Genomic DNA, 15,289 nt, shown 5'->3' on the forward strand with positions numbered 1-15,289 from the left:
ATAGTCCTTGATTCAGTCCAAAACACTTGTCCATGGTTGAGTTACAGACCTTTGAAAATGTTTGCAATGGAAATGCTGACATGCCAGCTGGCTGTTGCTGCAATGACACATTCACAATAGGCAACTCTCTTCAGCATGCTCAGCAACAGGGAGCTGGTAATGGTTTGTTTTGTGAAACGGGTCACTTTAATTTAATCGGGGGCTACAGCAGCACAGCATCTTATATCATATACTTGTTTGAATGATGACTGACTTCTGAGTAAGAAAAGGATCATGATGGGAAAGCATGCTGGACTACGGGTGTACCAGCTCATTCCCTTGGTTGTGCTAATTTCATCACAATTATTTGGCAAGTAAGAACTGTTTGAGAAATCCTTTGTTAGCTTTATCCGAAGGGCTGGGCTTACTAGTAAGCAATACAGTGCCACTGAGGCAGTTTTCTATCCTCAAAAATATATCTATTTTGATAGTGTCATCTAGTGTTTTCCAGCTGCCACGATGAAACGGTGATGGAGAAATATTTCTTTTTCATCTGTGGTCTTTTTTCTACCCACTCAGGTTTGGAAATAGTGTAGTGTTTCTCTCTAAACACATGCTTGGAGACGAAGAAGTCCATTGCCTTGGTGTTTGTAACCAGTGAAGCACACTGGTGATCTCACACTCCTCATCACACCAAGCACCTCGCGTGAGCCAGGCTATGGCTTTCCACTTTCCAACCGTCTGTGCTGCTTCTTCTGACACCACGAAGTTCTCAAAACCAAAACTATTTGGGGACTGCCCCCGCTGTCACTTCAGCGAGGGGGAGAGCCGCCCTCCCCCCCGGCCGGCCGCCCCACCTATCCCCTTCCTAAGCGCGACCCCTGGGCTGGAGGCACCTGAGGAAGGGACGGCCGCAGACCGTGTGGGCTGAGGGCACAACGCTCTTTTAACCAGCGGAACTTCCCTGACCTCGCACGGTCCCTCTGTTTACCCGTTTTGTTTTGTCCTACGTGCCCCGGCGCCCTTCTCCCAGACCTTCCCTCAGCGTCCCCTCAGCCTCAGGCGAAACGCCCAGGTGCCGCCCGTCGCCGCCGCTCTTGGGCCGCGCTCCCTCGGGCGCGGGGGCAGCTCTGTGTGCGGCGGGGCCGCCCCAGCCGGCGCCTTCCCCGTGCCGCGGGCCGGTGGCCGCAGCCCCTGCCCCCGTCTCGGTCCCCGTTCCCGTCCCCGTCCGGGAGGCGCCGGGCGGCTGAGCAAACGTTAACAGCCCCGTGCGTCACCAGCCGCTCCTCGCCGCCCCCCCATGCAGGGGATTCTCCGGCCCGCCCTGACGTCATCTCCATGCCGCGCAGGCCCCGCCCCCGCCGGCCGCCATGTTGGGGGGTGTGCGCGGGGGAGCGCAGAGCGGCGCCGCCCCCGCCGGCCGGCAGCAGCAGCAGCAGTAGTCGCCTCAGCTCCGCCGCCGCGCTCCATGGGCAGCAGGAGGGGACCCGCCGCGGCTGCCCGCCGTCTCTGAGCCGGCCGCGGGCCGGGGAGTGCGCAGCGGCTGGCGGCGGCTGCCCGGCTAGGAGGGGAGCCGGGACATGGTGCCGTTCGCTCCGCTGGAGGACGCGGAGGAGCCGGAGCCCTGCCACAAAATGGAGCTGTACGTGAGCGGCGGCGAGGTCAGTGTGGGGCCCGGGGTGGGGAGGCGGGGCTCCCCAGGCCGCGGCCGGCTTCCCCCGCGGCCACCTGCCTCCGCGGCCCCCGCCGCCTGCGAGCGGCTGGACCAGGCCGGGGGCGGAGGGCGGGCAGACCGCAACGCCCCCGGCCCCAGCCGCTCCCCGGCGGCCCCCGCCCCTGCCCGGCTTCGGGGGGCTCCGCGCTCCTCGCCTCGCTGTTCCCGGTCTGTCCGCCGCCCTCCCCCGCCGGATACCGAGCGCCTCTTCCCCGCCTCCCTCGGGATCCCCCCCGCGTCCGCCCCCGCCGCCCGGCCACCTGGCCTGCTCACGCCTCCTTCCCCTGGGCAGCCGCGCTGGGACTGGCCTTCCCGGGAGCTCGCCCCGGCTCCGGCGCGGTCCGGTCCGGCCCGGGAAGGCGGTGGCCCCCAGGCGCGACCCGCAGCCCGTCGCCGCGGGAGGGCCCGTTCCCCGCGGGCCTCCCCCGCTTCCCCTCGGCGGCCGTGGCCGGGGCCCTCGCAGCGCGCCCTGCGCCCGGCGGCCGCTCCGGGGTTGGGGAAACGACGGCAAAGCGCGTTTTCCTCACGGGTGCGGGCTGCGAGGCAGCGGGAACACGTGTGGAGTTAGAAGAGAGCCAACTCGACTTGTAAGAAAAACGCGAATGAAGGGCTGGTGTGCATTGTGTCGCCGCCTTAACGACGTTAATGCCACAGTTGTCGGTTCCGCGTTAATGTACAGCTCGGGAGGCTTTTGGTAAACTCAAATTTATGGCTGTATCTCCTGTGGAAAGTTACTTTAACTGCTGAAAATTTGATTGTAGCAGGCTGATGTGCTGCCAGGTAGGTTGTCACTAGGAGAGGTCCCTTTGCTTTTTCATTGAATAACTATATAATGATAATCATACATGCAACTAACAGAAGGAGCCAGGAGTGTGTGACTGATGTTTTGATGCTTAAGCGTTGCAAAGAGCAAGGAACAACTTTGAGAGTGGCTTCACTATTGCTCTGCACTCCAGATGCGTCCATAAGCAAGTGCCAATGCTATTTAATCGGGAAAAAAAGGGTAAAACTGGTTACGCTGTGACAATGCGTGTGTCTCAGCAGAACGTGATGCTCAGGTATTGAAACTTCGGCGCTTTTCAATCAGAAGTGTAGGATTGTGTATCAAGTATGGCCAAGCATGACAAATAAAAGATTACACCTAGGTGTATTAGACACACAAAAGATGTTATCTAAATAAAGCTGCTTAAAACCAGTCAAACTTGCTTTCTGTGATGCAGTAGGTTTTTCTTATCATAAGGAAAAAGGTCTGTAGCAAATTGATGTCTAAGTACAACACACACAAACCAGATGTAGGTTGAAGTTTTAAGAAGAGTGAAAGGATAACCTTTAAAGGATCACATTAGCATTTTATTCTCTGATTAAAATTTTATTCATATAGAGGAGAAAAACAGTGATTCAAAACAGGAATAGAGCCATGAAGTTTTACCTTTCTTAGCTGTGGCTTTATGTTTGTTGTTGTTTTGAGTTTTTTTGTTTTAATTTTCTGTAGCTATCAATAGAGTGTCCCTTCCAAGTGTTGGATGTGCATTTCTATGCTATGACTGCTACACTTTAACACTTTAAAATATTCTAATGACCTAATAGTACTTGACACAGTCCCTGTACCTTGATATTAGAGAGATCCTAGTGGAGCCAGGTAAGGATTAAAAAGTCAGCAGAAGTATTAAAGCTTATTTGTTAATATTATGGTTTTGTAACAATTATATGTTGTAGTTAAGGTATGAAGCTTATTGAAGGTCTGGGAACTTCCTTGGCTCCATTGATCTAATCTTTAAGAATATTGTGATACATCAATGTAAAAGTAATCAAACTTTAAATATTGCAGTTGGAACGTTCACATCTGTGGTTATTGTGCACCTCTCAGTATTTTTTGGCCAGAAGAGCACTCCTCCACTGAGGCTGGTGCTACTTCGAGTACTGTATTCAGTGCTGCTTTTTGTGTACAGATTTTGCCATATTGGCAGTTAGCAGGAGGCTGGACAACCAACCAGCTGTAGCCTCAGCACAGCAATGCTCAGACAGGTAGTTCTGGTGGTGGTGATGTTCTGTTGTCTGTGACTACTTGGCTGGGCTTGAGCTAATAAAGAAACGTGAGCTTGGCAATGTGGTTTTGAAATCACACTCAGCTGCGTAACAGAGCCCAGGATGGTGGATGTCCAGCTGAAACAGTGCTGTGTTCAGGCCATCTGAAGGCAACTTTGCAACACTCCTTTAAATTGTATTTTTCTCAAGTCTGTACATAAGCTCCTTAACAGGATGTGTGAAAAACTATTTCAGTTGCACTCTGATGAAAATGAGCCCTCGTATTGGTAATGTCTGTGTAATGTTATTTGAGCGTTCATTTATCTCAAAACCAGTTTCTTCCAGTTGCATATGAAGTCCCCAGGTTGCATTAACAAATACTTGTTATTGTCATAACACTTACTATTAAGCACATCTCGGGGACGTGTAGTGCTTCTCACTTGTTAGAATCTGACATCTGCATGGTCTGGGGATTTAACAAAGGTTTATTTTATGTTCAAAGGAATTTTGTTTTGCTTTGGATTCTTCACTTAAATTTTACAGAGTTCATTACAGCGTAGAGTATTTACTACAACCTTATAGTGGCAGTTGGATAGATGTTAGCCTCACTGTCAATAGTATTACTGTGAAACAGGACTATATTTTGAGTGCTTACTTACTTGGGTTTATTGATGCTCTTGTCCATCAGTTATGGCAAAGGGGAAAAAAATCTGAGAAACGTTTTTCTCTGAGGAATCTGCTTGTTAGCTAAATTTAGGGTTACGTTATTAGAAATAAGTGCATTTCCAGTGAAGTAGCACTCCTGTTGACTTGACAAAGTAAAAACAGTTGGCAAGGGGAAGATACAGTCTTGGAAAGTAAGAAACAAATTTTCATGCTTCAAGGCATGAACTTGTGGAAGAAATTTAGGGATTAATTATTTTGCCCTTTTCACATTGGTGGCCTTTGAAGGGCTAAGGATTGTATTTTGGACCATACGCTGTGCTGTTCGTGTCTGTTGCCCTATTCCTACTATGGTGTCACCTGTGAAGCAGTTTGGTGACACTGGGTATTCTTAAAGCCCTGGCGGGAAGGGTCAGCGTTGTGCGGTTCAGGCTTCAAATACTTGAGTGAACTTCTTTCCTTCTAAATATAGGATTAGTAAGTGTTTTCGTGGTAATAAAAATTGGTATGAGGGTGTTGATTATAATCAACTGTTGTAGATTATTAAAATATAGTAGTCTCCAAAGGCACAGGAAAGTAAATGTTAACATTTTATTGACCAAGCTGAATAAAATGCAAAGATATTTGGAATTGGGTAGAACACAATAATTTTGGTGTATTTTTCCCATTTGATAGAAGTAATCTTGCATTTAAAAGGAAAAGTGTAATTGACTTAAGTGCATGCTGTTAGTAATACATGAGTATTGTGAATTAATACTTCAGAAAACTGTTGCTTAATTGGCTGGCAGTGACAAAGACAACAAAGTTGGAACAATAAACTCACTGGAAATTATTCTGTTAGAAAAGTGGACTGCATTGAAAGCTACTGCCTTCCAAAAGACACATTTGTGAGTTGAGCTTTGCTGCTGTTGTACATAATCTGTTATGCATGCTGGTGTAAATATATCTTTGATTTTTCACTAATGTTTTCAGTCCATTCCTTTAAATGTGTTCTGAGCCTCATCTGTCAAAGGCCACTGAATTTTGTCAGTGTTGGGAGTTGCATAACTCCTTTGTGAGTAATTACTGGCAGTGACGTGGATGACTCAGCTACCTAGTTTTGTGCATCCCTGAAAATCTCCACAATTATGTGGCGTTAAGAAAAGAAAGTAATATTGCCTGTAACTTGAACTAAGTGTCCCCAACCACTGCAACAGTGTAAATTTTTTATAAAGGCTTAGGAGAACAAGCTGCCCTAAAAAAATACCAACAAACCATTTCTAAAAAAAAGAAAGTAAGCACATTAATACTCTTAAATGGAAAACAAGGAATGTCTTTATGCATTAAAAAGTGCTGCAATATAACAATAATAATAATAATAATTCTGGTAGTATGTAGTACTTTGAAGACAGTTTTGGAAATTTGCTGTGATAAGCTGAGTCTCTAAAAGGAACGGGGGATCTGTTGAGGTAGCTTACCTTGTTTCTGACACGATAGCTTTGGAGAGACTTCACAGTAGCCTTAAATCAGAATAATGGTATGATGTGTCAACTCATTATATAGATTTTTAGTATTTATGTGGATGCACTTCTTTACTACAGTAAGAATAAAGTTTGAAATTTATCCTTTTCATCCAGTTTAGATCCTGGCCTTTCACAGTATTGTTTTACTTGCCATTAAACATGATTTTGAGACTGGCTGCTTTATGCCTTTTGATTATGGAGTCACAGTTTTCTCTCAGGCAGCAGTGAGAAGATGAAGTTCTTTGGTGAACAGTGATCCCTGTGCCTTATGGTTGGGTTTATGTCTTATAGCTATAACTACTGTGAGACACATGTAATTCTCCCCTGATCTCTGGTGATGGGAAGGATCAACATGTCCTCTTACAATCAGTAATTATACATTGTTAAACATTTGTTACTTTGTCTGAAGGTATGATTTCTTTGCCACAGGAAAAGAACTTGATTAGCTTTTCATATTAAGTGATTATGGAGTTAAGTTGTTGGCTTTTTTTTAAGATAGATGGCTTTATTTTCCTCTAACTAGTATGTTTAAAGACAGCGTGAGTGAGTTGCCTGGCCTCTTTTGTGAGAGGAGCTGAGACTGAAACTGTCACAGGGTTTGTGCAGGGGGTGGGCTGATGAGGAGATAATTCAGCGTAGACCTACAGGTTTTCACATGAGCACCACCATCAGCAGGACATCCTTCCTCGGGTCACCTTGTGGTAGGGTGGGCTTTCTCTGGTGTAACTCTTGTGTTGGGTAACCCTAATTACACTGGGATTGTCTGCTGGACTGGGGGAGATGGTGCCTTCCCAAAAGGTGTGAGCCCAGGCAGTAAAGAGCACTGAATCTAGTGTGAACACCTGCACCTATAACAGGATGTACCTTAAAAAAAAGTTGCATGGAGGAAAGTTGTGGATGTTTTATAGGAAAAAACAAGTGCCTTTAAGCTTCAGTTTTGTTCACAGTAACTTTTAGAGATATAAAAAAATATATAGTAAAACTGCTTACCTATTTGGCAGTGCAGAGGATCCCCAGGTTTCTCAAACCTGTCTCAGGAAATAAGATTCAGTAGGCCAATGTGTTGCTAATTATCTGCAGAGAGTTTTCATCGTTAATTATAATTCAAAATAAATGAGAATAGGTGTGGTGGTCTTAACAGGTGGGTTTTTTCTTTTCTGGAGTATTTTCCAAATAATTGGGGTTTCTAATGTAAGCTTCCACTCTTAACAGTTGGAAATAAATATTTGAAGCAATGATTTTATAACCAGCAAACTGGTTAGTCTTGTGTTCATTTGGAAGAATTGAAAGGTGTGGGTCTGGTGACTGTAGCTGCAGTAACTTAGCAAATGCAGTGAAGGAGGAACCTTTGAGGATGCAGCAGCTTTTTTTGATCTTTATGTAGAATTTTACCTGTTTGGAGCCAGGCAAGGCTATATGTCAGTGGTGAGGAATAACTCTTCTTCGAACAATACTATGATTATAAAGTGCTGAATTCTGTTTCTCTTCTAAAATTTTTAATTGTTTGAATACCTAAGTGAAGACATATAAAAGAAGGGCAGAGTGAACCAGCTTTACATTATCTTCTGCTTTTGCATGTAGTTAGGCATTTTTGCTGACTGTTTGTGTAGCTGCCTTCAGCCAAAACCTGTGAGTCCACCCAATTGTAATGCATTTATGTGAAAACAGTTAGAACATCCTGAATGTGGAGGGGAAAGATGATTCAAATCTTTGGCAATACTGGGACTCCTCTGTTCCGCTGTAATTGTCAGAGGAAAAAACATGTGCAATAGTAAAGCATTTGATTAGCCCACAAAAGCCCTTTGGATATTCTCCCAAGGTAACAGGGTACAGTCCCAGCAAGTCATGGGATCCATTGCAGCTATTTAAATCAGGCAGATTGCATGGTGCTACCTCAGAGGCAGTTTGGCATCAGAGCATTGGGTCTCTTAGCCTGCAGCTAAGGACAAGTACACCTCTTACCTGCCAGGTTGTCTGACTTTAAGTTTGTTCTCATGTGCTTATGTAGTTGTTTTAGTTATTTTTATACTAATAGCAATGTGGAATACTTTCTGTAACTGTCAAGATTTGTGTTTGGAAAGTATTGATGCTGTTTGCCTAAATGTCTTTAGTTTGTGTTTCAATGATAGTTAATATTTAAAGGGTTCAAGTAGTTGTAGAGCTTCAGCAGTAATAAACAGCAAAATAATTGAAGGATTAAAATCTCCTTCAGAATAATGATACTTGCTTCCTTTCACCAGCTCTCTTTATAACAATATATGCTAATTCTCAATAGTAAATCTAAGTGTTCATAAATGTTTAAGTAATGACTTGGAGGTTAAAATAGTTCTGCTCTATATGTGTTTGTGCATAAATATTCATGTTGAAATCACTAAAAGGGGTCACAGTTGGCAGCGGAAGCAGAATTTTGGTTTTGATTTCCATAGAGGTGAGAATTAAGTATTAATTTTAACTTTGCTCTTTTTGTCTAATACGAGGTACAGTGGAAACTTCTGGTTACTGAAGCTTGACTGATATCAATAACTGTACAGAACAGTATTGATTTGATTTTTGTCATGGAGTTTTTTTACTGAATGATTAATAAACTGACTAATAGATTTTGGGTTGCAATCCAACAGGTTTGAGGTTGGTTATTGTTTTGTTGGGTTTTCTGAATGGACAGTGAGCATGGTTCACAAATAAGGCAAGGGTATAGTCACGTAGCTCGGGCAATAAAAGTAGATTCATGCACTTGAACATAAAATTGTTTGGACTAAAACTTGGCAGACATCCCAGTCTTTGTAGTTATAGGGAGATTGGACAGGAAAAAAAACAACACAACAAAACCATGAGCAACAATGCAGGGGGAAAGTGTATGATAGGAAATTGTTAATTAAGATGACATTTGATTACCTGCCATAAAAATCCAATAACTTAACTATATTTGATTTGCCAGAAAGCTGAAGCTATGCTTACATGGTGTACTCAGGAACTGTGAGATCAAATAACATGCTGATTTTTGGTTCAGCATCCCATTCCAGCAGTGACAGCTTTCTATATCTGATTTCCTGGAGTTAAGCTAATGTTTTGCTAATGTTTTCGGTATATTTGCAGTTGTTCTGGCTGGTAATATCAGTTCCAGAGCTTAATTTTAAGTAACAAAACTTGGAAAATGTTGACTGTATTTAAAGAAAGAAAAGGTGAAATGCACACACAATTCACTTCAGTTTGAAGACTCTGAGTGAAGAATGGCATTGTATTTCTGAGCACCTAGAGTCCAAACTCACTCTATTACTAAAACCAAAGAAGCTTTTTGAACAACTTTGATGCGCTTATCACATTGATTCACTCTTCAATGTAACCTAATGATATTGTGAAATGAAATGACCTGGCAGTGAGCCCTTCTGAAATGAGGTTGGAGTTCATATCTAGTCTGAACTTTGGTATTATTTCCTGATATATTCCAATAATTCATACAGTAACAAGTACAGTGGGTGTCTAGTCACTCCCAGTGTGTAATTTGGAAAAAAAATACTTATGCAAAAGGGAAATAAGTTATGTAGCAAATTCTTTAGCAGTATTGATGTCTGTAGTATTTGTTTCTGTAGCACTGTGAGGTTTCTGAATCCAGTGGATTTTAGCCTTAGAAGTTAGGGTGGCAATGCATGATATAAATGCATGAGAAATGTGTTGAATATGCCATCACTGGGTTAAACTGAGGCTTTATAGTTAATGTGAAGAGTATGTGTGTTAACTGTGGGTAAAATAAATAAAGAAGAATAAAAGCAACTAAAGCCTCATGCCTTAATTTTATTTTCAGACCAAAAATAAGTGCCTGTATCTTGATACAAGAAGACAGAGATTTCATTTTATCAAAATTATTCATTTAGGACTTGCCTCTTAAAAGCTCTACTTGAAATCAAGAGTCCTAGAAGAAGTGATTGAGAGTTTACTTAGATGATACAGCCCTGTCTATTTGTAGTTTTCTGCTTTGTTTTTAAGTAGGAGCATGGTCTATATGGCACTTCAAGATTCTTTGCAGTCTTGGGTTTTACCATTTCACATACTGATAGTCATAACATGTTGTGATGTCTTAGGCCCGTGTTTTAGAAGTAAAGGAAAAAAAAACCCCATACCTGGTGTAAGGACTGAATTGTTTAAACTTCTGTTTTCAGGAAAACGTAGTTTGTTTCCTTATTTCCAGTTAGTATTGTGTTGTGTGAGACCATGTGAAGGTAGTGATACTGAACAATTAACATATCAATAAATTGTCACCACTAAAATCCATAATTGACTTCACCTGTTTTTGTCAGGAATTTCCAGCTTTTAATTAGTTCTTTGTCTGTTGAAACAGAGCATGCCCTTTCCATCCAGCAGCATTGAATTGTTTGTTACTTAGGGAGAACTCAAACTAAATAACTAAACTAAGTAAGTTTGGGTTTTTTTCACTGTGACTATGGACTTGATATCTTCTTTTTGCTGTTGTTTGAGGCAACTGCTAGCTAGTATTGTGCTCATTTAGGAGCGTGTAATTTATTTGTCCCTGTCCAGGTGCATATCATACTTTTTTGTCACTTAAAGGTGCTGTTTTTGAAATTGATTTACAAGTATAGATCTATAATTTCTATAGTACTTCATTAAAATTTGAGTATTTTATTTGCTACATATTTAAATAACTACTGAGGCAAGCAAATTTCTAGAGGAATCTAATTTTTTAGGGTGATAGGTAATTGTTTTTGTGCATAAGAGTTGTCATGTATTTTCCATTCTACTTGCTCTTGCATTTCTGCCCCTTGCCTTATGAAGACATTAAAACACTTTTGAGTCTTTTCTCCCTAAATTGCAAATTAATTTTCAGCAGCAGATTTTAGGTTTTTCAAAAACATCTGCAACACAAATTTTGTGCATAATGAAAGAATTTTACATTAGTACCGTCTTGTATGGGTGGTATCTGTAGCTTTTAAAGAAGGAATTTTAAATTAATTCCAATTAAATAAGAGTATGGAATGGCATTTACAAAGGGTATGCTAAGTGACACATAAGGGAGATGCTAAATATAACTACTAAGTAGTAGTATTTGTTTGAAACTACAGTTCTAAATTAGAGCAGCAAGAACACCAGTTTTCATTTGTGTGCTCTGAAATGTAAATTGGTCAAATTATGAACTCTGCTTATTTGAATTTGTTAGGTCTTAATGATGTACATTGGGTTTTTTCCTTCTCATCTGCCTTCCTCTTCTGTCTCCTCTCCAGCTAAATGGCCTTAAAATGGCAGATGAGCCTATGGAGGAAGGTGAACCATATTCCTACCATGTAAGTATATCGAATAAATGTTCACTTTAGGTGCTCAGTAGTTTTGTCCACTACCTTGATGATATGTGTATTTAGGAGATGCTCAAGATCAGTGTTTTGTATGCTGGGTAGATCTTGGAGTAAACTTCAGGATACTTCTTTGTGTGGTTAAAGCACTTGCCCTTGCATGGAGAAGTTGGCCGTCATTTTACAACACACACATTTATGTATTTTTGAGCATAACCATCAAGAAGGTATCAAGTAGAGGTTATTGCCAGGTATCACCACTGTGGTGTTGTACTGCAGTAATAACTTTTTGAATGACTTGCTGAGTAAACTCTTAAGGTTAGAAACGTGGTGCTTGGACATGTCCTGGTGTGGAGTAAGTAAATAAACCATCATAATCATGTTACAGGTAGCAAAGAAAGATGAGCAGTGGGCTGTCTCAGTGTTTCACTGCAGTTGAACTAGAAGGATGTTGCTGAGCTTGTTTGTTAGTTGCTCAGAGCTACATACCAGTCAAGCTGTAACAAAGTCTGATGGCGCAGAGCCATAACTGATTGTGGCGTTTCTTTCTGTGCTTTGTCTTCTGTTGAACCTGCTGGGAATGAGTTACCTCTTGTGCAAGGCAACTCAGTGGGAGCCCATACCTGAGCCCTGGAAGAGATTTGCTGTTCAAGCAGCAGAGTGCAAAATCAGATAACCAAGTCTGTAGTTCATGGAGGCCCAACTAGAAATGAAAAGGCAACTGGCTTACATATCTGTTCAGCTCTTTACCTGCCTATTTCTTGTTGAAGAGGCAGAGGTCTTTTTATACTTCAGTCATGCCAATTTTTAGTACTTTAATGATAGTTAAGTAGGTGAAATTACATAGACATCTTTGGGAAGATAAAACACTTTATAGAAAATAACTCATTTCATACATCTCAAGTTATTCTTTATTTGCATGGAAAACATTTTTCTCTTCAGTTCACATTTAGAAATACTCTGTCAGTCTCCCCAGCAACCACGTGTGATGTCACAGGCTAATGACTCAAGGTGGGTGATAAACAGAAGAGCAGGTGAACTCTTAAAGATCTTTTCTCATGTAAAAGTTCACAGTGTTAAGAAATACAAATTAGGATATTCAAGTGGAAAGGTTTCTAAATAGAGTTTTTACGTATTTCATAGAAAAGACCAACCATTAAGTCTGTTGTACAACTTGGTATGAAGCTAGAGGAACCACTGCTTTTATCTCTCACCAAATGACTTGAAATGCTCATGTTCTCACCTACCTTAAGTCCCAGACTTGTGTTTAAAAAAAAAGTGATGTGTGTGTATTCCTATGCACATGCATAATCAGCAAGATGGATGGATGAAATCAAGTTGGGGTGTATAGACTGTATCATTGGTATATGTCAGTTGGGCTGGGGTTTGTGAACAAAGAAGGAAATAAAGTAGCTTGGAGTGTGAATTAAGTAACTTTGTTACCCAGCAGTGCCTTGTGCTGATACCTACCTTTCCATGGGAAGCAGGTAGAGCAAACAAGGCTTTCCAAAAAGGGTATGAAATAGGAGATGTAGGGCAGGGGAAGGGACTTTTGAAATAACAGCTGGGCTACAGTTTGTGAATATACTAAGATGTAAGATGTTTGAACTCTTTCCTACTCTGGACAAAGAAAGAAATTTAGGCATAGACAGTTAATGCAGTCTTATGATTGCCCCTTTTTAAATTATTGCAGTAAGTACACACACTTTTTGATGATCCCTAAATGTCTGTATAACCACAGCTAGGCAATTTTGTCTAGATACTTCTATATCAAGTCTGATAATACTAACTGTAAGTTTTAATTCATGATCTTGGGCAAAAAGACTTTCCGTAGCCAACCCGACTATAGAATGCTGTCCTTCCTTAAAACCTTTTCATGAAGTAGTCGGTCTTTTTCTGGTGGTGTTTGTACTTGTCATTGAGGGAGAGCAATGCACTGTAGCTTGATAGGGTGTTTTTCTGGTCTATGTTAAGCTTTCAAGGCGAAGTGTGATATATAGAGAGGATAGGAGGACAGTTAGTAATCATTTCCCTAAAGACATTAAAGTACTTCAAATCAGATGGGATTTGCTGTTCTGATTGGGTAGTATTTGCAGTGGGCCAGAAATTAATTGATATTCTTGTTAGGGCTGAGAGGTGCTGATCCTTTTGTACATGTAAACTCAGGTTGCTGTTCGAGGTTCTACCAAATAGTTGGTAGTATCAAGTTGATTTTAACATCTTGCTTGGTTTGGCTCACAGAAGCTTCTCATACACCATAAAAGCTGCAGTACCTCATCTGTTTTGTTTTCATTATGGATGTCTGTCTTTTCACAATTGTAGCTACTGTGCCCTGCTTTGCTAAAGAGGAGAGTAACACAGAAAAGTCAACAGAACACCAAATCCTTCCTCCACCTCAGAATTACCTTCAGCTTTATGAAGGGGGTCTCCGCATAGGGTAGTCTTTCCATAAGCTCTGTACCTCAGAGCTGTTTCTTCTTTTGGATGCAAGAATTCTCAGAGATTTTAAGATGACTCATATCTTATTTGTGCTCTTCAAATGATGCATGTTCCTCTAGCCACAAATGGATGACCATATTTATTATTTGCTGCTGTGAAAAGCAATAATTACCTAAATGATGAAATTCAATTTTACTTTCATTAAGACTATTTCAGGAAAGGGAAAGATGAGAAGAGTAATCACTGGGAAAACAAAAGGCTGCTAAAACAGAGGTGAAGCACAAAGGGATCATCTTAGACTTGGTTTAAAAAAATGTACATTTATTCCTTTCATGTAAGAAGATCCATCTTTGCTATAGTTGTAATATTTGTGGTAAAAGGAAATGAGCATTTAGATGCATCTATTTAAGAAAAAATGGATGGGAAAACTCTTTATTTGAACAGCTTTCTTTTATGCCTTATTAGAATTTGAAGTATTCTATATTTAAAAAAAAGACTAACAAGAAAAGAGCAGACATTTACATGCACTTCTAACAAGAGTTGATTAATTCATGCCTGATCACTGTTGTACTTTGTTTGTCTTGAAATAATAGGATGAAGGAAGTGTGAAAGAAATTCCTATTACACACCATGTGAAAGAAGGATGTGAGAAAGCAGATCCAGCACAATTTGAACTACTTAAGGTTCTTGGACAGGGATCATTTGGAAAGGTAAGGAAACAAACTTCGTTTTTTTCTGATGTTCACTTTGAACCTGCTTTGTCTTATTAGGTTATAAACCTAACAAATCTGAATACAGGTAGGTATGCTTGTGGAAATTGCCCTGTTTTTGAGGAAGTTAACCATCCTTATTTGCAGCTGGGCAGGGACAGGTGTTGTATGTTTTTGTTTTTAGTGTGATAGCATTTCTGACTTCATGTTCTTAGAGGAAAACCGATGTCTTTTTCCATAGAGCTGTACAGACATTCAAGAAAGGTGGTGCCCTAGCAGACTCAGTGTGAATGTTTGAGAAGATATTGACAAATTTCATCTTTATCCAATTTTGCTCTGGTGCCAAGGGAGCACTATGTATTGCAAGACACCAGAATCATATCAGACAGAGGCAACAGCCTGAGTCTCTAGGCAGAAGGGTCAGTCAATGGCAAATTTAGGAGGTCTACTGTGGAAAGTTATGGTTTGCTTTAACTGAGTAAAGAGGCATGTTTCTGGTTCATTGGGACTGACATCTGCATCTTTGTGTGGACAATGGCACCAACAGCAAGTGACTTTACCAGGTGGATTTTCTGCAATAGCTGTAGTGTTGACAAGCTCTGTTTGCTTAATGCCATGACTATTTGGAATAAAAACAGTGGTTTTGACTGCTTCAGACTTGATTGCAGCATCTAGGGAAGAATCAGAATGAGCAGTATCTCCATTCCATGCAGGTTGCCTTGAGTCTGTGGCTTAGGTTGATGGTTGGCAGGCACTAGTAGTGTAGGAGACATCAATAGACACCTGTGGAGAAGATACTGATCTGTCTTTTAATGATGGTACTTGATATGCTGTGAATGTTTGACTTTTTTCAATGTATAAAATCTATATTGATGTAGATGCAGGAGAGTGATTGTGGTAGTTTGGAACTTGAACCAAAGTAAAAATAAAGTAAATAACCTGGGAAATATTCAGGTGTTT

At 41.4% G+C, this 15,289-nt stretch overlaps 1 protein-coding gene across 3 annotated transcripts in view; it reads left to right on the forward strand.

Annotated features, from left to right (window-relative positions):
* The first annotated feature begins 1,351 nt into the window (after positions 1-1,351).
* The window catches only part of RPS6KA6 (ribosomal protein S6 kinase A6), a 40,889-nt gene continuing 26,951 nt past the window's right edge, over positions 1,352-15,289 (forward strand). For 2 of the 3 annotated variants that reach the window (XM_062006325.1, XM_062006323.1), the window contains exons 1-3: positions 1,352-1,640; positions 11,115-11,174; positions 14,213-14,329. In XM_062006325.1, coding sequence (XP_061862309.1) covers positions 1,560-1,640; positions 11,115-11,174; positions 14,213-14,329 — 258 coding nt within the window. In that variant the 5' untranslated portion in view covers positions 1,352-1,559. Of the gene's footprint in view, positions 1,641-2,111; positions 2,474-11,114; positions 11,175-14,212; positions 14,330-15,289 lie in introns of those variants that run through there. The other variant, XM_062006324.1, reaches the window with a different exon arrangement.

The sequence above is a fragment of the Colius striatus genome, chromosome 13 (assembly GCF_028858725.1).
Source record: "Colius striatus isolate bColStr4 chromosome 13, bColStr4.1.hap1, whole genome shotgun sequence".
Taxonomy (NCBI): Eukaryota; Metazoa; Chordata; class Aves; order Coliiformes; family Coliidae; genus Colius; species Colius striatus.